The sequence below is a fragment of the Vitis vinifera genome, chromosome 5 (genome assembly GCF_030704535.1).
Source record: "Vitis vinifera cultivar Pinot Noir 40024 chromosome 5, ASM3070453v1".
In the NCBI taxonomy this organism is placed as follows: domain Eukaryota; kingdom Viridiplantae; phylum Streptophyta; class Magnoliopsida; order Vitales; family Vitaceae; genus Vitis; species Vitis vinifera.
In genome coordinates, this window is record NC_081809.1 from 22,189,458 (window position 1) to 22,215,799 (window position 26,342).

The following is a 26,342-nucleotide window of genomic DNA, read 5'->3' on the forward strand; positions in this document are numbered from 1 at the left end:
TAGAAGTTGAAATGAAGAAATTTTAGTGATATTGAATTCTCATGGGACCTGAACTAATTGATCATATATGCGTATGCAATTTAAACTTGAGCTGGTGCTGGTCAATTACTGTTGTATGAAGACTTTGGTGAGATGCCAGATTCATCACACCTAGATGGGTTCCAGTATTAAATATACACTCCCCTTTCACATGCATTTTCATTTATACTCCTATACTATGGTCTTGCTACTTGCTTTTGTCTCTGACTTTGAATTCATTTTCATCCACTCCCATTGCCTTAATTTCCACCCTCTAATTTTTTTGATGTGTCTTTATGACTGAGAAATGAAGGAGCGGTTTGAAGACTCAGTATGTTATGCAGTGTAACAGCAATATTTGAGTAGTCCCCACCTGAGTTTCAATATTGGATTTGTTTCATCACTACTGTTCTGATCTCTCTTTTCCCATTGCCACAAGTCTTTACAGTTAGTTGAGAAGCACAAATTGGCTATAACACCAAACCCTATATGCACATTTCACTGATCATCATGAGGTGGCTGCCTCATATTTGGTGTTCCCCGTATGCATAGCAGCACGCAAACCAAGAATTACACGAGAAAACGACTGGATTTTACTGGCTTTCACCATTTCTTGGTGGAGTACTCATGAAGGCAGCTGCAGTGGAATTAAATCTATGGTGTAAGGAGAAAATGAAGCTAGCTGGTGCTATATATGATGTGTTGCATTGCATGCATTATGAATTAATACTCATCAGTTCTAAAAGGGCCAGCAGCAGTGTAACCACATCATTGATTAATATTTCTAACCACCAAACCTCAAATGTGTTGTGGCCCTGAATTGTGTTAGGCCCCGGAAATGGCTGACCCACCAATGGTAGGGCTAGTGTGCTTAGTTGACATGATTTCTTTATCTATATATGTTTTGTGACATTCTTAAATCAACAAAAGGTTGTTTGGGAAGTGAGTAATGAAGGTGTTGTTTTTTTTTTTTTTTTTTTTTTTTGAGGATTTTAACTTAGAATGGTGTTGAGATTTAAGTTGGAATTTAATTTGGTGTTAGAGTGTGGGTTTTAAATGTTGTAGTGAGTAGGATTTTGAAGCATTTAAGTGATCTCTACTTGCCACCTTTAATGCTTGGCCTGCCCTCCTTTTAATAGGTTTGATGAAGGCAATTTAAGAACCCCTCTTAAGTAGAGAAGCCCTTGCTGCATGACTCTTGCAATCCAAAGAAGGAGAATTTTGGTGTCCTAAACTAGGCCATCTCTCTGTTCCCTCAGTTTCCTCACTTGGGTTTCTCTTCTCTTCTTCTTTCTCAATTGCCTTCTCTTGCTATTTGCTGCTTGATCTTCCCAAATATCGACACAATTGCTTGGAGATCGACGGATAGGATGATGAAGGAGTTCATGCAACAAGAGATTGATCACATGAAGGAAGAGAATTCGGAGAAGAGCCAGCAGTTTTGGAGGATAATGGAATTCCCTGAGCTCTCCTTGGCTCCATCCCCTCGTCACGGGGTTGACAAAAGCACCAATAGCTCATCTTCCGAATCGGAAGCCAATTACCCTTCTAAAAAGAGAAAGTTTTCAGATCATCTGTTCAATAGGAGTGACCCCATGATTCAAACTAGTGTTGATCTTCAACTCAAAGACCCCTTGCCATTGGATTGGGAGCAATGCCTTGATCTTGAAGTACTACTCTTTTCTCCTCTCTCCTCTCTCATTTTTTCTTACGGAAGCTCTCATTAATTACAAAGCATTTCTATAGTAGTGAAGTATCTGTATAGTGTTTTACATATCAGTTTGCATCATAATTACAAAGAGTTTTATAAAGCATCTATGAAGTCAAGTACATTATTTTGATTCTTGGATGTCATATATGTATATTCCTGTTGGTGCAGTCAGGGAGAATGTATTATCTCAACAGAAAGACCTTGAGAAAGAGCTGGAACTGCCCAAAGGATCATAATCAGCAGAAGCTAGACCTTGAGCTCAACATCTCAACACTCTCAAATTGTCCTGAAAAATGCAGCAGCTTTGACTCCCAAAGGCTTCAAGATCACTCCAAGAAGCACCAACACTGCTCCTCAAGCAGCAACATGGTGGCTTTGGCATGCTTGAATTGCCATCTCTTAGTCATACTCTCCAAGTCCTCCCCATCTTGCCCCAACTGCAAGTATGTCCACTCCCTCCCTACCCAACAAATCCCAACCTCAAAAGCCCCTCCCATCAAGTCCTTGGACACCCTAAGCCTCTTGAATTAGTCATCATCCTCAACCAGAAAACAAATATAGAAAAACCCTCAAAAAAGAAAAAAAGAAAAAAAAAAAGAGAGAAAAAAGACCTCTGGAGGCATATGGGATCAAGCCAATCCTTTGATGTCCCTATCTTATGTTTGTTTTCAATGATGATGTATCTAAATGATCAGTAAATATAATTTATGCAAAGCTTTCCCCCTTCAGTTTACTTGTCTTCTGATCATATCTACATCTTTGGATGGAATTCATCTATATATACGGAAAAATGACTGAACATACATGGATATGTGGATCATATATATGGGAGTACTAAAAGTGAACTGAAATTCAGATAGATTATGCATGACTAGTATATTTACAAAGCTAGCTCATCCTGGCTTGCATGCTCAATGTTATAGTTTTGGGGTCTGAAGGAGCGGTACATTTGCTTAATGATGGGACTGAAGCTTATATTTTTCACAGATTTTGGATCTACGGTCACCTTTTCAAGACAAAATCAATGCGAGGGAAGCTTGGCTGACATTAGTATAGAGATTGTTCAGTTTCCAATGCAGAAGTTGTGTAGGTGCTACCCATGGCTGAAGTGTCTCCAACTCATTGGCTCAGCTTTGGGATCTGTGTGATTTGGATATTATGTTTCCAAGTATTATATCTCCATTCCCTCCTTGGATCTTGCATTTTGAAAGTCAATTTCAACCCCATGAGATCTTAAAATACTAAATTATAATGTACACCAATCATTTATATGCTTTCATCCTTATCACGATTTAATCCCTATTTTTTTTTTTGTATGCTTAACATCAACACATTTTTATATATATACCATAAATTTCTAATAAAAAAAAAAATACCATACAAGGGGCTAGGAGAAATTTGAGCATAATTTTGACATTAACATTGTTGGAAAGCATTCCAAATTTTAAATTAGTAAAAAATTCATTTTTTTAAGAATATTATATAAAATATTTTTTAAATTGATTTGTTATTATAATATTAATATTTCTTTTATAAAATAATGAAAATTATTAAAAATATCTCCATAATAATTTTACATCACTAGAGGAAAAGGTTATGGGATGAAAAAGACTTGTAAAGACTATATATAATAGATAAGGATGTGAAAAAAAATAGGAGACACTCAATGGAGCAAGAGGTTCATGATTTAGGGTGTGAATACAAAGAGTACGAGAATATGAAATGTTTTGAGAACCTAATAATTGTATCTCGTTCTATTATATGTAATATTATCTATGATATAATGAAATATTTCTCTTTCATCTATAAATGTAGGCATAATTGGTTGAACCACTTTAAAATTCTGTGTACCTTTGTATGTGATTGTTTTATCTTTATGTTTTTAAACTAACATTATTTACATTAAAACTTTCGCTTGTACAACAAACATCACATAAAAAAATAAAAAAAATAAAAAAGGCTAAATTGTTCAAACAAGTGAAGTGATTTTTATATATATATTTTTAAAATGCTTATAATTAGGTTTTAGATTTAAAAAAAATTTAGGCTTTGACATCACCTCAACTCATATATTAAATTGATTATTTAATATTTAACCACAAAAGTGAGTAACTTGCACATCAAGGTGAAGGGTTGGAGGAATTGGTGGTTGAACCAACAAACATAGAGACATTGGCTATATTGCATTGTCATGTCTCATAAGCTAAAAAGTACATTTTGGTAGTTAGCCGTCTTTCTTCATATTTGAAAATTTTTTAATTCATGTTTTAAAGTTTCATTTTAAAAATCTTATGTTTGATGTCTTTAAATGATCAATCTATTTCTAAAATTTCACATTTTGCTATCATAGTAGAAACATTGCTAATAAATTTGATTTCAAGAAAAAAAAATATCACTAGAATCCCATTTTATGATTCAATTAATTTGAGCAACTAAAAATTATCTTTTTGGTGCAAGAATAATTTCTCTATAAAAAAAGATGAAAAACAATAAATGAGATGATAATATATATATATATATATATATATATATATATATATATATATATATATATATATATATGAATGATTATAAAAACCTAATTGTAATAAAAACTAAACTCCTATTAGATTAATACAGATTCCAAATCCTAAAAAGAAGTAAACTCAAATATTAATAATTTTAATATACTAAGGAAATATAGTTTTGGTTTAATTAGGATTTCCACATTATCTCCCTTAAATCAAGCTCTTTAAATTTCATCATACTTATTATTTTCTTTAATTTGAGTAATGTTTTCCCTTGATTGACTTTGTAAAAATGTTTGCAACTTAATTTTCAAGAGAATAAATCTCAAATATAATTACTTTATCTTTCACTAAATTACAATATAGTGAAATTTGAAGTCAATGTATTTGGTTCTTCAAGAACAAATGGATTTTTGGTTAATGTAATTTTTGATTTATTACTCACAAAATCTTTAAATGATCGGTTTGTTTCCAAAATTTCATATTCTACTATAACAATAGAAACATCGCTTGTAAGTTTGATTTAAATATGACCATAGCCCCATTTGATGACCCAAGTTATTGTTTCATTAAAATTAAGTTTGAATTCACTCAAATTCAAAGAAATCAACAAATTCATTTATTTTAAGAAATCAACAAATTCATTTATTTTTAGTCATCTTTAAAATTCTTTCATAGCCGAAATATGAAATTTCCACCTTCATATCCAAATAAGTATCTTCTTCATGCTAGCTACTCATCGGGATAAGATAGATACTCATGTCATCCTATTGATGCTCTTTAGGTTGGAGTCTATAGATGCTCATTGCAAAAAACCTATAGCAATGATTTTGAGATTAACATCATGTTAAAAAAAAGTTTAAATGCTAAATTATTCATATAAATGAAGTGATTTTTATAATTTTGCTCAAATTTTTATAATTAGGTTTTAGAATTTAGATGACTTTTAGATTTTGAGATCATTGTTTGACAAATTAAACTGATTGTTTGTTAATTTAATCACATAGGTGAAACTTTTATAATATTGACAATTTTTTACCACTTAACTTTTTTTAATATCATTTTTTTCTTTCCTATTATTTATTTATTTATTATATTTATTTATTTTTTTGCTTTTGACAACTAAAATCTTAGACATCAAAACCCTAGTCTCATATTTTTCAAATCAAATGCTTATCTCATATGACTTTTTTTTTCATTTCGTCCACATAGAAACATCAACTGCATGTAAATTTAATTTCAAGAAAACAAATATGATTAGAATCCCATTTTATGTTGAGTGATAAGGGAGAGATTTTAACTATTGTGCTTAGAGCATTATTAAGAAAAATGAGATAATGGAGATATTATAGCATTGTGAGGTATGCTAGATTTATGCATCCTTTAATTCTACTGCATTTTCCGAATGCTCTATATATTTTTGGCCTACTTATTTTTCTATTCAATTCATTTTTGAGACATGATTATATTTGCCTACTTTTAATATATGCACATATAGTTGTTACATCATATGATACACACAATGCCAATTCTTGTCATGCTTCAAAAGATCTTTTTTAGGTTTTGGGAGAAAATTATGAAGTTCACACAACCTTTGAAATACTCTAGTATAAGAGACATTCAATTGGGTGAACATCAAGTAGGGATGACAAAGAATTTGAACTCAAACATAATTTTCATGAATTTGAGTTGAGTATAATTGTGTTTGAATCAAAGTCGTATCAACTTGCATGACCCATTTAATAAATGAGTAGTTTTTGGGTCTATCTACATAATACGAATTTGATCTGAATTGATCAATTTAATAATTATGCTTATTAATTTAATTATAACTTTAAAATATGTAACTTATATTTGACTCATTTTAAATTTATTTTTGAATAAATAAGTCAATTAAGTTATAAACATGTTTGATTGGAGTATTAATAATATAAACTAATACAAGACATAACTTAATCTGATTATTGAATATAATGACTTGATTATTAAATGAGTTAAATGACGTGTTACTAGTTAATAATTATATAGCATTTATGTTTATATTTTTAACTCGATTATTATTCTTTATTATGTTTGGGTTGACCTATTTAGTCAAACACTTAGGTGGTGTTTGTTTTTTTTGGCTTTTTGCTGAAAACCATTTAGTTTTAGAATTTAGGTTGTTTGTTTTTTTACTTTTTCATGACTTATTATAAACTTTTTACTAAATAGAAAAAGCCAGAATATGTGGCTTTTTCTATATAGAAAAAATAACACAATAGTTTTTTTTACTTTTTAATACTTAATAGAAATAAAATACTACAAAAATAAACAACCTAATATTTAATACTATTAAGTATTAAGGTTCTATTTAGAATTAAGTAAAAAAACAAACACCACCTTAGACTTTAACATGATATGAATACGAGCCATTAACACGAATTGCTACCCTTAACATCAAGTCTGTATTTCTTTTCATTGATCTAAATCTAGGCTTTCCTTCAACCTCTCTCTTAGTACCTTTTGTTTGCCTCACTATAGTGCATCTAACTCCACAAACTACATTTTTTCTTTAGTTGGAGCCTAATATAGCCTTAGGTTTGGAGGCAGGCATATCTTGTTCTAACCTGGCATACTTAAGTTGTTGAGAAGGACTCTTCCATACTTGTAGGTTTTTTTCTCATGCAATGATCTATACAAATTAGAGTTAGGAGGTAAATATCATTTAAAGACGATTTGAGCCATTGCATTGTCATATGCTTTTACTTGTACCAACATGGCTGAAAAATTAATGTCGCACATGTTCCCTCAAAGTCTCTACCTTGTTCACACCAATATTGAAAAAAGTATTGATGGCACAATGTTGATGGGAGGAACACTTGTACGACAAACTAATACACTTTAAAACTATAGAAAAGTTGAAATAGGCCCACTTGGAAGGCTATGGATAGGCTATGGATCAAACTAAGGTTGGTCCTGTGAACTTGTGGGGACAACTTTTCAAAGGGCCATTTCCTTGTATTGGTATCATTAAGTGGTGGAATTCTCCAGGTCATCGTAAACTTGAAATTTAGGGATGGGTACCTTGACATCTAGGATTTGGCAGGAGAATAGGCTGCTTGACAATCCTTGAACTATTATGTGGACATGTGGTGGGAAGTCTTTCTCATAGAATCTATTCTAGTTTTCGGTTTCTCAAGTTGCATCTCTAAAATACCTCATTCCTTGAATGACCTCATCGTCCCATTTAGTACTGATTTCTCCTCTTCTGGGGAAGGAAAAGAGTCTCCATGTTAGGATCACAGTGCTGTAAGATGAGTCATAATAGTCAATGGTGGTTGAGATGAAGATTATTGAGCATGCAACTAGCTTCGTTTTTCCTCATTAAAGCCTGTAGTGTCAGGTTAACCTAGTCTTCTTGTTGTTGTACCAGTCATGCACAAAATTCCCTTAAAATATTTTCCTTTTCGTTTAGCTCAATGCTTCTAACTGCTACCAAATCTCCTAGTATGACATAACTTCTGGTTCAGGTTCCAAAGACAATACCAAAGTATGGGAGACAATAATTGAAGAGTAAAGAAATGCTTCCAATTCACTATCTCTTTTTGGTTTTTGAATTCTCTTTTATAACTCACAATACAAGCAATTACTTAAAATACAAAGTTTGCTCCTAAATACCCTTAACATGGGGCATATGTCGTCTTTATCTAGTAGTTGTACACTTAACAATCTTGACATCTTATTTGAACGTGAAACGGGGGTCCATCCAAAGGAATAATCGGACATGCTGTTGGTTTCTTTGCTACATCACATTGACTTCCATCCACTAACGAAGTTGATGGAAAGGATGCAAGAATGATGGATTTCAACATTGGGTACCACAATTCCAAAACCAACACTAAGATACGAGAGTTGTGAAAGCCAAATGGTTTTAAAAAGGGCTATTAAAAATACAAATTCGAAAAAATGACCTTCCTCTTATGGAAACATGGAATATAAAATCTTTTAAGCAAAACTAACCTTCAAACAAATTTTTAATTCATATCTTATATCAAACACTTTTTGATACAAAGATTGAAAGTAAAAATATCAAAATAAAATTATATATGCAATTTGCAACATATGAAAGTTATTTTTTTCAATTGTAGGTATTATCGATAAGATTATATGTATAATTTTCAATATACAAAAGTTTTTTTTTTCATTTATGGGTATGAATGATCTCAACCCTTTTAATCGAACATTTCTTTCAAAAATATTCACCACTACTTTCATTTGGTATGTGAATTTGCGAAATCAAATGGATAAGAGGCCACCAAATCGTGCCAATTCTGTTGATGCTAAGCCAACTGGAGTCAGGTCCGTCTAGTTTCGCTGAAATTAGACGAACTTCTTCCTTACTTCGTGTCTCTTGAAGAGTCTGTCCAGCTGCACTAGAGCTAAATGGGCTTCTTTTTTGCATATAAGGATGTCCGGACAGGTGATCCGGGCACACCCCTCTGAAACTTAAGTTAGACAAGAGTAATTCTAACTTTTTTATGGGAGAGAGTAAGCGTTTTGAGGGGTTTATATAGAGTTTATGACATTGCCATTATAGTGCTAACTATGTACTTTAACCTTTTTTGTAATGATGATTGTCCTTAGGGTGGTTGGACAATCATCTCAATTAAGGGCAGTTGATGGATGTCATCTGTTGACGTGTCAAGATCTCGGACCATGTAGCTGTTTATCAATCAACGTCTAGGATTATGTGTAGCAATTAATTGACATGAACTTGAGGGCTAAATGAAATTTTGTCAACTATTTAAATGTCAGGCGTGATTGATCACGCATGTCAGAAGTCTTAAAGACTTATAGATTTTCACTTAAAGTTCGAGCTGCCAATTTTGTGTGACCCTGTGGGAAAAGGAAACCTTTTCACTTTTGGTATCAGGTGAAACTTATTTTGACCTAAATTTAATGATCCCAAATGGATTATATACTTGTCGTAGATGATCAAAATGTCTTGAGCTTGAAAGGTGCACGTGGAGAGTACCCCACAAACTCCACCCGTGAGCCCATTCATTCACTTATACCATATCCCACGCAACCCCGCGATTCACAAAATGCAAAATTGTTAGAGCGTGAAGCCACCAGACGCATCATAAACTACCAACCAATCATCTCGTGCCTGGAAATCCTACTCATCCCCGCAAATGTCAGTCCATAAAACGCCTTTCCTATGCACTCCCGTTTCCCAATCCCTATTTTCTTGAATTTTTGGCTCCAAAATAGGCCAAATGTGGGTGTCAGAGCTCCAAAGCCATGCCCCCGATCATCCTCAATGCATAAAACCCTATGCTCATTGACACCCACCTGACCCAGTTATCCTCAATGCATAAAATTCTATGCCCATTGTCACCAACAATTTCTTGAACTTTTGCCTTCAAATTAGGCCAAATGTGGGTCTCAAAGCTCCGAAGCCTGAGATGGGTCTATCTATTTTTGGTGATAGCGAACGCGGTCGTGGTCATTCTTGGTGTGTTTCTGGTATTTCTTGCGTACCCGCCTTGTGGGCGTCACCGTGTTCTTCCTTATTTGGTTGTTACATTGGCCTCTGTGGTGAGGGTCATTGCCATTATTCGAGCTGGAATCGCCCAAGAAGCGGCTGCCATCATGATCCTCGCTTCTCCGGACGAGACCACCATTGTTGATGCTGTTATTCGCCAGGAGAGACGGGTATTTGAGAAGTTAATTGTTTAGTTTTATTTTTTTCTTTCATTTTGCATCTGTTTGGTTTCCAGGAAAATGGAGGGAAGAAAAGAAAAACAGCATTTTGAAATTATGTTTTTTTTTTAATATAGCTTTATTGTGTCTTTCTAAAATTATAATCTTAGCCCAACTAACCGGTTTTGTCGTCAGATTCCAATTAATTCACCTCTCCCACTTGCTCTTGTATTGATTTGGTGGGTCTGTGCAAACCCATAATTTAACGTCTAACCAGCATCCATGAGTTGTATTCCTCCAACAATTTCTCATCTACGAAGGTAGAAAATGCAGTCATCAACAGTTATTGACAGTTACTAAATGCTCTCAGAAACACAAGAAGTTGCTTGCAGGATTGCAACTTTTGTATTTTTTTTTTTGCTTTTTTTCCTTCTGAGAGGGAAATAATAAGATTTAATAGGCAAGTGTTAAAGAAACAACTTAGCAAAGTACACAGGACACATACAGTACACAGGATACATACAATGTGCATAAAAAGGCATAACCAAAAAAAGAGAGAACACAGAAAATAACTCCCTCTCTTACTAAAAGCCCAACCAATCAATAAAATCAATTAAAGGCATTTTTTTGATTGTCTGGGTCCTCGCTAAGAAAAAGGGGGTTGTATTTTGTGTTTTTTTCTTTTTTTTCTTGGCAGCGCCTTTTGATGCAAATTTTAATGTCTTGTGTATTTTGGACTGTTTCTTTGGGGCTTGTTTATAAAATCTGATGATTTCCCAGTTGCAACCCTACAAATGCCCTTCAACACATAAACAAATCCAAATTCCTGTACAAAGATCAATCTAGGAGTAGGATAAGGTTAACTAAGCCTTAGCTTCTCATGAATGTACCTATTGTACAAGAGCAGTTGAATTGGATGTAAATCAAGCTTGTTCTGAAAACAAACCCTGGTTGATTTTGAAGTCCTCTTTGTGGTAGTTTTGAATTTGAACGTCCTCTTAGCATGTTGAGATTTCTGAAAGATTGTAGGAAATTTGATTTACTTTCTTTCTTTTTTTATTTTTATTATTTTATTATTATTATTTTTACTGTTATAGGTGCATAAATGTCCTTGTAACCTTGTTATTCAGAATATGTATAAAATATGATATGAATTCTTCATCTTCTTCTTCTTGTTTTTTCTCCAACATGGCATCAAAGCATTTTTGCCTTATGTATCAATACACCTCAACAAAATGGAATTGTTAAAAGGAAGAAAGGTCCTATTCTTGCTATAGTCCATGCATTAATGCTTCAAATGAATTTTTATAAGTTCTTTTGTGGTAATGCTGTTGTTATGGTGGCTTTGCTATTAAATAAGATGTACTTCCTGGAAAGTCCTCATTTCAGATGTTATTTCATGACTAAGAACCTTTCCCTCTTCCTCCAAATTTTTTTGATAGTGACTATTTTGGACATAATCTGAGCCTAAATCCTGATGAATTAGACCTTTGAGCCCATGAATGCTTATTTCTTGGTTATTCTTGAACTAAAACTGGATATTAGCATGATAGTCCTACTTCTTCAAAATATTTTGTTTGTTCTCATGTCACCTTTTTCGAGGATGTGCAATATTATTTTATGTTAGGAAGTATTTGAGCCTCTTCTTTTCAAACCAATTCACCCTCTAGTTCTCGGCATTCCTTCTTATTAGATGTCCCATGTTTGCAAATGACATCAACATTCTCCTCTTAAAAGTAAACATAGTGCTCTTGTCACCTCTACCAATCCCCGTGGTGTCTCTAGATCCTACTTTTGATGTTCCCATTGCTGTTTGCTCTTGTACTAATTTCCTATTTTGTTTCTCATGATAATTTAGGCTGGCTACAAAAATGAAAGCAGTGAAACAGAAGCTTAAAGTGTGGAATAGGGAAGTGTTTGGGAGATTGGAAGACAATAAAGTTGTTGCCCTGCAGCTAGTGGACCACTGGGACAGGGTGGAAAGTGAGAGAAGACTATCAAAGGAGGAAGCATTATCAAAAAAGGAAGCAAAGGATAGTTATGCTAAGTGGGTTTCTTTGGAGGAAACTCATTGGAGGCAGCATTCCAGAGAATTATGGTTAAGGGAAGGGGACAACAATACAGGCTACTTCCATCGTATGGTGGCTGCCCATCGTAGATTCAATCATATGGACAGAATTAAGATAGATGGGGTGTGGCTGACTGAGGAGAAGGATGTGAGAGAAGGGGTTGTTAATGCTTTCCAACATTTACTTACGGAAAATTCAGATTGGAAGGCGGATATAGAAAGGCTGCAGTTAGAGCAACTAAATCAGCAAGAGGCAGAGAACTTGGAGCACCCTTTTTCTGAGGAGGAAATTCATAGTGCCTTGATGGAGATGAATGGGGACAAAGCCCCAAGACCGGATGGTTTCACTATGGCATTTTGGCAAAGATGCTGGGCTATAGTTAAAGAGGAGGTTTTGGAGATGTTTAAAGAGTTCTATGAGCAAAGTGCCTTCATCAAGAGCATGAACAATACGTTTCTGGTTTTGATACCTAAGAAGGGGGGGGGGGGGGGGGCAGAGGATCTTGGGGAATTCAGGCCAATCAGTCTCTTGGGGGGGCTGTACAAACTATTGGCCAAGGTTTTAGCCAATAGACTCAAAAAAGTGATAGGAAGAGTAGTATCCACTGATCAGAATGCTTTTGTTATGGGGAGACAGATCCTTGATGTCTCCTTAATTGCAAATGAAGTAATTGATGCATGGCAAAAAAGGGATGAGAGAGGTCTCATTTGTAAGCTGGACATAGAGAAAGCCTATGACAGCCTAAATTGGCAGTTTTTGGTGAAAGGTATGAGAAAGATGGGGTTCGGATCAAAGTGGCTGGGATGGATGTGGAGTTGTATCTCCACAGCCAAATTTTCAGTGTTGGTGAATGGAGTGTCGGCCGGTTTTTTTCCAAGTTCTAAGGGGTTGAGGCAAGGAGATCCCCTCTCTCCCTACCTCTTTGTGATGGGAATGGAGGTGTTGAGCAATCTGATCAGGAGGGCTGTTGAAGGGGGTTTTTTGTCAGGGTGTAGGATCCGAGGAGGAGGAAGGCAGCCAGTGTATGTTTCCCACCTGCTTTTTGCGGATGATACTATAGTTTTTTGTGAAGCTAGGAAGGAGTATCTAACTTACCTAAGTTGGATTCTGTTCTGGTTTGAAGCCGCGTCAGGGTTAAGGATCAATTTGGAGAAAAGTGAAATAATCCCAGTTGGCGAGGTGGAAGAGATGGAGGAGATGGCAGCGGAATTGGGCTGCAAGGTGGGCTCTATGCCTTCTGTGTATTTGGGGCTGCCATTGGGGGCTCCTAACAAGAGTACAGCCGTGTGGGATGGGGTGGAGGAGAAGATGAGAAGAAGACTATCGCATTGGAAACGACAATATATTTCCAAAGGTGGGAGACTTATTCTCATAAAGAGCACGATGGCTAGTATACCATTGTATCAAATGTCTCTATTCCGTATGCCCAAGTCGGTTGCGCGAAGATTAGAAAAATTGCAAAGGGATTTTCTTTGGGGAGGAGGAAACTTAGAAAGGAAAGTGCACCTTGTTAATTGGGAGGTTGTGTGTACGGAGAAGGAAAAGGGGGGGCTTGGTTTAAGGAAGTTAATCCCGTTAAATAAAGCCTTGTTGGGGAAATGGATTTGGAGGTTTGCTTGTGAAAAGGAAAATTTGTGGAAACAAGTGCTTTTGGCGAAATATGGGCAAGATGGTTGGATGACCAAAAAGGCTAATGGGACATTTGGAGTAGGGGTTTGGAAGGAAATTATGAAGGAAAAAGATTGGTGTTGGGAGAATATGGCTTTTATTATGGGGAATGGTACCAGAATCAGTTTTTGGAATGATCTTTGGTGCGGATGTACAGTGCTGTCCCAAAGGTTTCCTCACCTCTATGGGATGGCTGCTCATAGGAATGGTACTGTAGAAGATATGTGGGACCAGAATGTGGGCCAAGGAGATTGGGATGTAAGATTTGTGAGGGGCTTTAATGATTGGGAGTTGGATTTGGTAGGTAATTTGCTTCATGCATTGAGGGGGTTCAATCCTACTTTAGAAGAGGATGCTGTTTTTTGGAAAGGGGGGAGAAACGGAAAGTTTAAAGTTAAAGAAGCCTATAACTTGGTGGTAAATTCTGTGGCTAACAATTTTCCGAAGAACAACATTTGGGTGGATAAAGTTCAAACAAAAATCTTGTTTTTTGCTTGGGAAGCTACTTGGGGCAAGGTGCTTACGCTTGATAGGCTCCAGAAAAGAGGGTGGCATCTCCCTAATCGGTGTTTCTTGTGTGGTTGTGAAGAGGAAACTGTAAATCACATACTCATACATTGTATAGTGGCAAGAGTCCTTTGGGATATGATATGTGTTTTGGTTGGTGTTAAGTGGGTCTTTCCAGAAACTGTAAAGGAGGTCCTATTAAGTTGGAGGGGCCCTTTTGTAGGAAAAAAAAGGAAAAAGATATGGAAGTCTATACCGTTGTACATCTTTTGGACCCTTTGGAAGGAAAGAAATAGGCTTGCTTTTAGGGGGGGGTGTTAGATATCCAGAAATTAAAAAATTCTTTTGTCTGTATTTTATGGGGATGGGCGAGAATGTATAGTGGAGAGAGGTTGTTGTCTCTTATAGGATCCCTGGAGTGGATAGCCTCCACATAAGGGCTGGTGGGTTTTTTTTGTTTTTCTCTGTGTTTGTGAGGCTCTAGCTAGATTGTATACTCCCTGTATGCGTGTGGCTTTTTGGCCTCTTATCAATATATTCTGTGCTTACCTATCAAAAAAAAAAAAATAATAATTTATCTTTCTCTTTCAAAGCCTTTCTAAGTCTTATAATGAAACTCTTTTTCATCTTGGTTGGAGGAGAGCAATAAAAGAGGAAGTGCACACTTTACATTGGAATCATACCTAGGATCTTGTTCCTAAGTCTACTAATGCTGCGGTTGTTGGTTGTTATTGGGTCTTGACCATAAAGCAAAACCCAGATGGTACCATTGATAAATTGAAAGCTTGTTTGGTGGCCAAAAGATTCACTTAGATGTATGACCTTTACTATGGGGGGACTTTTTCTCTTGTAGCTAAATTGAATTTTGTACGAGTAATTATTATGGCAATAAATCTAGATGATCCTTTTGTCAACTTGATGTTAGAAATGTTTTCCTTCATGGTGAATTGAATGGAACATAACTCAAAAAATCTCTTGTGCATGGTTTGAAAAATTCATCAAAGTGGTAGAATCCCATGGCATAACCAGAATTCAGGCCGATTATTTAGTACTTTAAAAAAAAAAAGACAGATTATGACACTATAATCTTGGTTGTATATGTAGATATTATTATTTGGAGTGATTAGAAGGGGATTGAGACTTTGATTACCAACTTTTGCACTAAAGATCTTGGTAAGTTTCATTATTTTCTAGACATTAAAGTTGCAAGATTAAAGAAAGGTATTTTCATGTCTCAAAGGAATTGCATTTTTGGTGCTTTGAGAGATACAAGTTATCTTGGTGCAAACCTATTTTTATGCTTATGAAAATCAGTTAAAAACTGATGAATGATGGTGGTTTGGTGGATGATCCTAAATTGTATAGAAGATTGGTGGAACTAATTTGCTTAACCATTACTCAACCTTATATCTTTTATACAACCAGTATTGTTAGCCAATTTATGACATTTTCAGGGATTTCCCACCTGGATGCGAATTTTGAAATGTCTTAAGGGAACTTCTAGTCATGGTCTTTTGTATTGATCCTCAAGACATCTTCGTATTGAAGGATATACCGACTTTGATTGAGTAGCATCTCCCTATGATAAAAAATCAACAATTGGTTATAGTATTTTTGTTGGGGGCATTCACAACCTAAAAAGGTAAGAAACAATTAGTTGTGGCTTGTTCCAGCACATAGGTAGTGTATTAGGCAATGACAAATATAATATGCGAGTTAACTTGGTTGAAAATCTTTTTGCAAAAACTGGGCATATCGGTATTAGATCCTACTCCTGTCTGTTGTGACCATCAAATGACAATCCATATTGCTAGGACTCCTATTTTTATGAAAAGACTAGATACATCAAAGTATATTGTTACTTCATTCGGTCAAAAGTGGAGTCAATAAAAATCATTACTCCATTTGTATTTTTAAAGAACTAACTCATCGATATCTTCATTGAAGCCCTTCCACAAGAAGTTATTGATTCTATTTGTGACAATTTGGGAGTGTTAATATCTATTGTACAACATAAGAGGGAGTGTTGAGAATTTAGGAAAGATTATAGGATAATTAGAGGAATATTTTGATTTACTTCCTTCTTTTCCATATTGTTATAAGCTTATAAATATCCTTTGTAATTTCCTCATTCACAATATATATAAAATATGGATGAACCTGAAAAGCGAACCTGAAAAGTTTCAGAAAGTTTGGATAGAGGGAACAAGAAGCAATGATGTTAGGAGATTCCTTTTGTGCTTTGTTTGCTTAGTGAAGGTAAAAAGATACTTCCTAGTGTTTCCAAAAGGAGGGAGTGTCTTGGTGGTGGCTAGTGCTGGCTAGAAAGCTAAGGAGCCTTAAAGTGATGCCTGCTTGATCAGCTAAGGAATCTAAAGCTAGTTGATCTCTTGTCCAAGGTTGTGAAACTAAGAGTCTTAGAGTGGAGTCTCTTTTGAGGATGTGGTCAAAGATGACCGGAAGGAGTGGGAGATGTTGTGTGGCTTCGGTTTGGGCTTTTAGGCTATTTCAACCATAGTTTTAAAAGACGGGCTTTAGGTGCACCTAGGTGCTAGGCGACACGATGCGGGCTTGCACCTTGCTTGAGGTCAGGCGCAACCTCTTTGATGTGGGGTGACTTAGGCACAAAAGGCACACACCTTGAGTTAGGCATAAGGCTTTCCAAAGGGGCACCTCTACCCTTTTTTTTCCCCTTTGGCTAAAACAACATTGTTTTGAACTAGATTTTTTATTTTTTATTTTTTTTTAAAGCCAACATCAAAACGCGTTGTTTTGGAGTTAAGAAGTGAAAAAATACGACCCAAATTAAGGTTTGACATTAGCAAGAGGAGGAGATGGAATAGGAGAAGAAAAGATGGAGAAAGAGGCGTGTGGCATATTACGTACCTAGTGGGTGCTATACTTATTGGATTCCTCCATTGCATAATGCACTTGTGACCCACCACTGATATTTCAAGGTTTATATCCATGTTTTTTTATATTTTATTTATATTTGGTATTTTTTGAAAAATTTTCATTTTTTTTAATCTAGTTAGGTAATATTTTTATTTTATTCAATACTTCTATTTTATTTATTTATTTGGCATTTATCATCTACTTATTTATTTATTGATCAATCTATCTATTATAGTCATAACTAAAGTTACTAAACTATTTTTTTATTTATTGTGAAGATATTTTCATATATTTGCTATTTATTTTTTCAAATTATATTTTTTTAAATGTTAATTCTTTGGCTAATATTTGATAAGTTTAGGACAAATATTTGCATGCTAAAATCTCTAATATTATATAAAATTATAATTGTGACTTAGAGTGTGCCTCCCTTCACTAAAGCTTGTGCCTTGGGTTGGTCTTTGCGCCTATGCTCCAAAATGACTGTGCACCTTAGGTGTACCTTGTGCCTTTTAAAACTATGTTTTCAACAAAATTCAAGTTCTAAGTCATCGTCTAGTGGGGGGATGGGGAGATTTTTAAGATGAGCCCTTGGTTTTACCATTCTCAAAGGCATGAGCTAGTTACCTTGACCTAGCCTTGATATGTTGGAGTCACATATTGTTTGAATTTGAGTTAAGTTTTGAAGCTGAGAGGGTACTACAAGAGGGGATAAGAATGTTCAATAGGAAGGGGCTATTGTTAGATAAATGTGCCTTAGAGGTTCATTGCTACAAGGAAGGAGTTAAAGCAGAGGAAGCTTTGGAAAAAATTATGGATTTTTTTATTTTCCTACGAGACAAGGACTTTTTTTAAGCAACTTGGTGAGGCATGTGGGGTTTTTGTGGTGGTTGATGCAGACACAACATTTGGAGGGTACTAACTAAAATAGATGGAAGGTGTTGGGAAGTTTGCAAATTATGATGGGGAAGCTTTGTTACACCATTAATTGTGGTGGGAGATCCTACCATGGTTGTTGCTGGTGGAGCTATGCGGGGTGGAGGTTTGAGAAGACTTGGAAGGTGGCTCATTTGTTGGAATGAGAGTGGGTTTAGCTAACCTACAATAGCAAAAAAGGGAAGATTGTAGGTTGCCCCATGGAGCACCAGGGGCTGTAATAGGTAAGGTGTAGGTCTACCCTTTTGGTGGTGAGCAGTTGGAGTGAGCCCATGTGTCAGAGGGAAGGGATGTGATAGAAGACCACCAAATGAAGGATGATGCTATGTGTGAGGTTGTTTGTGTGGGGATGGACCAAAAGGCTTATAGTTGGGAAGTCAAGGTTTGTTAAGAGGAAGGCTAATAAAACTCAATTAGCTTAGGCCTAAGGGAAAGAAGGATTGTGAGCAAGGATTCAAATGTCTCGATTTATTGGCGAAATATCGTCGATATTTTGAGTATCAGATGATCCTGACACAACAAGTAGGATGGATATCTCATCCTCCCGATTTTTTGAATATTTTTCTCATTTTTTGTTGATAAATTGGCGATATATCAATATTACATCAATATTTTGCTATTATTAACAATTTTTTTAGTGCCACGTCAGGACATTTTTCAATTTAGTTTTGCCAAAATTTAATATTTTTGAGGCTGGGCCTGGAGTTGATCTAAGCCCATACAACCAGCCCAACCCATGGTGCATTGTTTTCTCTCAAATTGTTGATATGCGATTGCTTTTTATTTACTCTTCAAAAAAAAATGAGCAAGGTTTGGACCTAGGTGCTTGAACTTGTCATGGATGGCCTATGCCATTGAACCATATGTAGATTTGTGTTTGATATGTATATAGAATTATATAAATCTTTTATATATTATAACATTTTTTTATAAATTATAAATATATTTATAAATTATATTATAAATAAATTAAAATAAAATAAATTATTATATACAAGTTAATTTTAGTTATCTTATTATTTTTTTTGTAGACTAATTAAAGACAAGACAAATATATTTTCATAAATAACATGATTAATATTTTTAAATAAAAACTACTTATCTAAATATTATTATATCTTTTTTATCCTTTACTATATTCAAACCAAACATATTATCATTTTAATATTGATGTGTTTTTAAATTAGTATATTATTGCCTAATATTACAAATTTATTTTATATATATTAAATTTATTTAACAAAACAATTTCATCATCTTCTTCTTCATGGCCATCTAAATATGTCTAGAGGAGGTAGAAGACAGTTTACTGTGGAATCTAAAGCTTTTGAGCTTGTGATTGATGCAGTAGGAGGTAAGCTGAGAGGATGTATTTGGGAGAGATGTAAAGGGCTATCATCTTGGATCAGATTTGGAGATGCAAGCCTCAGTAGTTTGTTGGTAGGAGTGGAGTCCTGCTGTAGAGATAGAGATGATAGTAATTGGTCCCTCGCATGGGAGGAGGAGGGAAGGAAGTATAGATTGGAGCGTCGAACAAATGAGGCGGGTAGATTCATTCTCTGTTCTGTTCGTGATTTGGAGGCCAAAAGGTTTTGCTTAATTTTTCCAGAAGGAAAGAGGCTATCTGGAGGATGGAACACCTTGGCTGAGAAGCTAAGGGAGGTTGGGGTAGCTCCATTTAGAGGAGTAAAGGACCCTCTTTTTCTTGAGGTGCTGAAGAAGGAGAAGGAGCCTGATCAAAGGACATATGCAGATGCTGTAAATCTGAGATTGGGGAGACTTGGGGACAAGGTTTGGCTGGAAGCGGGAAGGAGGGTGAAGCCTGGTAGATTAGAGCAACTGGGTCGTTGCTTAGTGGGCAGATGGGATAAGGTGGAGAACCATCCTCCTGCGTTGGATTATCTGAAGAACTGGGCTGTCCATGCTTGGCTCCTCAAAGGCAAGATGGACATAGCTGTAATGGGAGGTGGGCTAATACTATTTGAGTTCGAATTGATGAGTGAGGCCGAGCGTGTACTTGCTAGAGGGAAGAGAAAGGTTCTAGGCAGTGTTTTAATGATGGAAAGATGGCACCCGGAGGTGGGGTGTTTCAGCAATGGTGCTTTTGCTAGTGAGGTATGGGTGAGAGTGGTAGGTCTTCCCCTTCACTTATGGAATCGAGAGGTGTTTAAGCTGATAGGAGATGGTTGTGGCGGGTTCATTACTGTGGACAACAAGACGGAATCAATGGCAGAGCTGCAATGGGCTAGAATGCTGGTGAAATTGGCGGGCAGGGACACACCTTCTTCCGTCCAGATTGTGGATGAGATGGGGTGCTTCTCAGTCCAGTTGTGGTGGGAATACCCACCTTGGTTCTCTCAGGTGGTGCCGGTGGGAAGTGGTCTCGGGAAAGGGGATGCAGTGGCTGAAGAGGTTGCAGGGAGTGGGTCTCGTAATGAGTGTAGAGGAGGCGTGCTCGTGAAGGTTGGACAGCCGAAGGAGCAGAGGGGAGTAGTTGAGCCGCCCTGTGGTAGTTCTTCAAAAGGGGCTTCAGGCTGTCCATATGAGTTGGCTGAAAGGGGGCCTGGAAAGGAGGTGACTGATGGAGAAGACAGCTGCGGGATCAGCAGCCGAGGTGGAGGGAAGTTGGCAAATCTGGGAGGTTTTAAATCTGGGCCAGCTGCTTGTGTTTTTGGGCCCGATTGGGAGGCCCAAGCCAGGAGCTGGCTTGGAGAGGGTGGTCTTAAGTCAGAACATTTGGGAGCCCAGATGCTTGGGTCAGATTGTGAGCCCAGGCCCATCTTGTTAAAAGGGTGGATAATGGGCCGCGAGGAGAGGCCTTTCCTCATAAAGGGGTCGATCGCGGGCTGTGAAGGGAGGCCCGACATGGGATTTGAACCAGTCTTGGGGGGTTTAAAAGAAAATAGGGCTTTTCCTTGTGCCGAGGTCGGGGGGGTGGAGATTAGGGCTTCGATGGAAGCCTCGGGTGGCCAAGTTAAGGAGGACGGGGGGATCGCTTGCATTCTAGGAGGAGATTGGAGGGATTCCGAGTATCAAATGGAGAAGGCGAGAGCGCGAATGACTGAAGAAGCGCTGTCGGCTGAAGCATCCAGGTACGAGACCGTTATCGATGTTCTTGGGGGGGAAAGGGTCCATTTCTCTTCTTCTACTCTTTCTGGGGGCGATCGGGCTATGGTGGTGGGGGGTGTTAGGGGTCCGTTAGTTATTGACGAAGGTGTTGGGTATCAAGCCCCGTTGCGTGCGTTGTTGACTGATGGTAGTCCATGGGAGACGGGTACAGAGGGGGGAAAGAACAGGGGCTTCACGTCAAAGGAGAGAGTGGATCTGGAGGAAGAAGAGGACCAGGGCAGCGGCTGGGATGACAGCAGCTTGGCTAAGTTCAGTAAGACTTTGGGATTCTCGACAGTTGGTGTTGAAGGGGAAATTCTTAAATTACTGTTAAGGCTGAAATCAAGGAGGGATCAAGGTAAGAAGAAAGGTATTTCAGGGATGACTAGGTTTGATAGGGAAGTGAAAAAATTGGAATGGTCAATTAATTATGAAGGAGAGAGTAGGAAGAAAGGCTCGGATAGAAGAAACGGGGACAGAGCTCTGTGTCTTAAAGGAAGATTAAAATCCTATCTTGGAATGTCCGGGGGGTGAATGACAGAAATAAGAGGTGTTCAATTAAGGCCTTAATCAGATCCCAAAAAGTGGATTTGGTATGCTTGCAGGAGACTAAAATGTCTCAGATGACTCTAGGGGTGGTGAGAAGTCTTGGAGTGGGGAGATTTTTAGATTGGGGAGTTCTTAATGCGAGAGGGGCAGCTGGAGGGGTGTTGGTTTTTTGGGACAAAAGAGTGCTGGAGTTGGAAGGGATGGAGGTGGGTCTTTTCTCAGTCTCCTGCCGGTTCAAGAACTGTGAAGATGGTTTTAATTGGGTTTTTTCAGGAGTGTATGGCCCTACTGTAAAGAGATATAGAGAGCTGTTTTGGGAAGAGCTGGGGGCTATCCGCGGCCTCTGGAGCGATCCTTGGTGCATCGGAGGTGACTTCAATTTAATCAGATTTCCAAATGAGAGCAGAAGAGGGGGAAGGTTGTCTTCTTCAATGAGAAGATTTTCGGAAGTGATTGATGACTTGGATTTGAGGGATCTTCCCCTCCAGGGGGGTCCATTCACGTGGAGTGGAGGGCTGAACAATCAAGCTATGACCAGGTTAGACCGTTTTTTGGTGTCGGAGGATTGGGAGAGTCACTTTAAGGGGGCGGTGCAGTGCACTCTTCCTAGGCCTGTGTCCGACCATTTCCCTATTTTATTGGATGGGGGAGGGGTGAGAAGAGGTCCTGCTCCTTTCCGTTTTGAAAATATGTGGCTTGAGGAGGAGGGATTTAAGGATCTGTTGAAGGGGTGGTGGCAGGGTCTAAGCTTTAATGGCTCGTTTAGCTTCATCCTTGCTGAGAAGCAGAAGGCTTTGAAGGCGATTCTTAAGTTGTGGAATAAGGATGTTTTTGGGAAGGTGGATGTCAATAAGAAAGTGGCCCTGGACAAGGTGATTTTCTGGGATGGTCAGGAGAAGATTCGCCCCTTATCTTTGGAAGAATTGGAAGCTAGAAAGGTAGCAAAGGGGGATTTCGAAAAATGGGCTCTAATGGAGGAGGTTTCTTGGAGACAAAAATCAAGAGAAGTTTGGCTAAGGGAGGGGGATAGAAACACGGGCTTTTTTCATAAAATGGCTAACTCCCATAGTAGGAGAAACTGCCTGTCCAAGATTAAAGTTGACGGAGTTTGGTTAACAGAGGAGCAGGAGATAAAGAGGGGTGTGGTTAGAGCTTTCAAGGACCAGTTGACTGACCCGGGGGGCTGGCACCCTTCAATGGAAGGGCTGGACTTTAATAGAATTGGTAATGAGGATGCAGCTAGGTTGGAGGAGGTTTTTTCAGAGGAAGAGGTCCTCAAGGCTCTTTCAGACCTGAACGGGGACAAGGCCCCGGGTCCAGATGGCTTCCCCATTAGGTTTTGGCAATTTTGCTGGGATGTTGCCAAAGAAGAGATTATGGGTTTTTTGTTAGACTTTCATGAACGCGGCAGATTCGTTAGGAGCCTAAATTCGACCTTCCTGGTTCTTATCCCAAAAAAATCTGGTGCCGAGGACCTTAGAGACTTCAGACCGATCAGTTTGGTGGGCGGGTTGTATAAACTGTTGGCAAAAGTATTAGCCAACAGACTTAAGAAGGTAGTGGGCAAAGTGGTGTCTTCAGCTCAAAACGCCTTTGTTGAAGGAAGACGGATTCTTGATGCGGCCCTTATTGCCAATGAGGCAATAGATTCTCTGTTGAAACGAAACGAGAGTGGGGTGTTATGTAAATTGGATTTAGAAAAGGCATATGATCACATAAATTGGGATTTTCTGATTTTTGTTCTGCAAAGTATGGGATTTGGGGAGAAGTGGATTGGGTGGATATCCTGGTGCATATCTACAGCAACGTTCTCAGTATTGATCAATGGCACCCCGGAAGGCTACTTCAACAGTTCAAGGGGGCTGCGTCAGGGGGACCCCCTATCCCCTTATCTTTTTGTGATAGGAATGGAGGCCCTGAGCAGGCTGATCAATAGAGCAGTGGGGGGAGGGTTCCTATCAGGCTGTAGGGTTGATGGAAGGGGTGGGAATGGGGTTTTAGTCTCTCATTTGCTGTTTGCCGACGACACGTTAGTGTTTTGTGAAGCTTCTGAAGATCAGATGGTTTACTTAAGCTGGTTGTTGATGTGGTTTGAAGCCATATCAGGGTTGAGAATCAATTTGGACAAAAGCGAAATTTTACCGGTTGGTAGAGTGGAGAATTTGGAAAATTTGGCTCTTGAGGCTGGCTGTAAAGTGGGTAGGCTGCCTTCTTCTTATTTGGGGATCCCTTTGTGGGCGAACCATAAGTCTGTGGCGGTTTGGGATGGGGTGGAAGAAAGATTTCGGAAACGGTTGGCCTTATGGAAGAGGCAATTTATTTCCAAAGGAGGGAGAATTACTCTAATTCGGAGTACATTGTCAAGTATGCCTATATACTTGATGTCTTTACTTCGAATGCCAAGAGTGGTTTGTCTAAGGTTGGAGAAAATTCAAAGGGATTTCTTGTGGGGAGGGGGTGCTTTGGAGAGGAAGCCTCATTTAGTGAATTGGGAGACCGTATGCATGGATAAAAGGAAGGGGGGTTTGGGAGTTAGACGCCTTTCCATCCTTAATAAGGCTCTTCTTTGCAAGTGGAATTGGCGTTTTGCGATTGAAAGGGAGAATTTGTGGAGGCATGTCATTAGTAGGAAGTTCGGGGAGGAAGAAGGGGGGTGGAGTTCTAGAGATGTAAGGGAGAGTTATGGAGTAGGTTTTTGGAAGGAAATAAGGAAGGAAGGTGCCCTTATGCAAAGAAAAGTCGCTTTTCTAGTGGGGAATGGTAGAAGGGTAAAATTTTGGAAAGATTTATGGTGGGGGAACGTCCCCTTATGCAATTCCTTTCCCTCCTTGTATGCTTTTGCTTCCTCTAAGGAGGCTTGGGTAGAGGAGTTTTGGGACACTTCGGGAGTGGAAGGGGTTTGGAGTCCTAGATTTTCTAGGCCCTTCAATGATTGGGAGGTGGAGGAGGTGGAGAGGCTTCTTTTGGCAATCCGAGGAGCAAGGCTTAATCCTCTTATGGAAGATAGAATGATGTGGAAAGTGACTTCGAATGGGAGTTTTTCAGTTAGAGCTCTCTATAAAGATCTATCTTCAAGAAGAGCTGGTTTTTTCCCTCATGGCTTGATATGGAACCCTAGTGTGCCTTCCAAAGTGTGTTTCTTTGCTTGGGAGGCTTCTTGGGGTAAGGTGCTTACTATGGATCAGCTTAAAAAGAGGGGGTGGGCTGTTGCTAACAGATGTTTTCTGTGCTGTGAGGAAGAGGAGTCAATTGATCATATTCTTATACATTGCTCCAAGGCAAGAGATTTATGGGATTTATTGTTCGCCCTTTTTGGAGTGTGTTGGGTCCTCCCATTTTCGGCTAGAGAGACCCTTGTTGAATGGAAGGGCTTTATGTTGGGCAAGAAGCATAGTAAGGTGTGGAAGGCAGCCCCGTTGTGCCTCTTTTGGGCGGTTTGGATGGAAAGAAACAAGATTGCTTTCGACAATGAGGACTTTTCGGTTCATAGGCTGAAAAATTCTTTTGTTTGTAATCTTTGGGTGTGGACAAAATCAATTGTAAATGAAGGTCCTCTCTCTTTACCTAGTTTTCTTGATTGGCTAGGCGCTAGATAAGGGTCGGGTTTGTTTTTCTCTTCCCTTGGGTGTGCCTTTAGGGTCCTTTTGTATACTCCCTGTATGCTTTTGGGTTTTCCTCTTGGTGCCCTCTCTTAATATAATTCTGTTTTTGCCTATCAAAAAAAAAAATATGTGTATTATTGCTTATTTTATCATTTGTTGAAGTTTTTTCAACATTTTTATGAGTTTTGATTAATTTTTTTTTTACCGCTAGTGAGATATTTTGTGTAAAAATATCCATTAATATTTTTTGATATATCCCGATATATTCGTAAAATCAAATTATTGATATATTTGTTGAAACTGATATTTTCATATTTGATTGTGAGATAAACCAGAATGACCTTTTTTCACTAATTAAGGCCTAAGACAACAAGATGGGCTCTGTTAGCCTGGATCATAGTTGTGAAAGGTGTGCCTAGGCGCAAGACGACATGACGCGGGCTATTGTGTGCTTCACTTGAAGTTAGGTGCAACTCATTCACAAATGGAAGGCTTAGGCGCAAATGAGGAGCGCCTTAAGGCAAGTGCAAGGCATTTCCAAGGTGAGCCTGGTTGTAGTGTTGAACTATTTTTAAAAAAAAATCAGCTCAAAATGACGTTGTTTTGAGCTGGGTTTTTTCTTTAAAACAACCAAATTGACATTGTTTTAACAAGGCTTTAAAAAAAAAACAAAAAAAAGGTCCAAAATTAGGGCTTGATAGAGAATAGAGACCGAGAAGAGGGGAGATAGAAGAACTGGGGAAGAAGAGGAGAAGAAGAAGAGAGGTGCATACTTCGTGGCTAGTGTTGGTAGTTCAACATTTTTGCAACTCCTCGATCTCTTTAATTAGTGAACTCACAATGTCTCTTGGACATTTAAATTTGTATTTTATATTTTCATTTAATTAATTAATTTATCTATCATTATAATGAAATTGTGAAAGAAAGAAACTACTTATTTATCTAATTGTTTTTTATTATTTATTTATTTACTTTTTACTTTTATTTATTTATTTATGATGATTTATTTATTTATTTACGATAATGAATTATTTATTTGTTATGGTAATGAATTGAATATATTATGTAATGTTTTTATTTTATTTAT

The 26,342-nt window shown here is 37.7% G+C and overlaps 2 protein-coding genes across 5 annotated transcripts in view; both read left to right on the plus strand.

The window, feature by feature from the left end:
- The first annotated feature begins 1,175 nt into the window (after nucleotides 1-1,175).
- Nucleotides 1,176-2,457, plus strand: LOC100251518 (protein CURLY FLAG LEAF 1). The gene is made up of 2 exons (XM_002271218.5): nucleotides 1,176-1,688; nucleotides 1,898-2,457. The coding sequence occupies exons 1-2, from the start codon at nucleotides 1,389-1,391 to the stop codon at nucleotides 2,258-2,260; spliced, it is 663 nt and encodes a 220-aa protein (XP_002271254.1). The 5' UTR covers nucleotides 1,176-1,388; the 3' UTR covers nucleotides 2,261-2,457.
- Nucleotides 2,458-9,301: 6,844 nt separating this feature from the next.
- Nucleotides 9,302-26,342, plus strand: part of LOC100248021 (uncharacterized) — a 78,510-nt gene continuing 61,469 nt past the window's right edge. For 2 of the 4 annotated variants that reach the window (XM_010652163.3, XM_010652162.3), the window contains exon 1: nucleotides 9,302-9,933. In XM_010652163.3, the coding sequence (XP_010650465.1) occupies nucleotides 9,655-9,933 (279 nt within the window). In that variant the 5' untranslated portion in view covers nucleotides 9,302-9,654. Of the gene's footprint in view, nucleotides 9,934-25,675; nucleotides 25,798-26,342 lie in introns of those variants that run through there. The other 2 variants (XM_010652164.3, XM_019220182.2) reach the window with 2 other exon arrangements.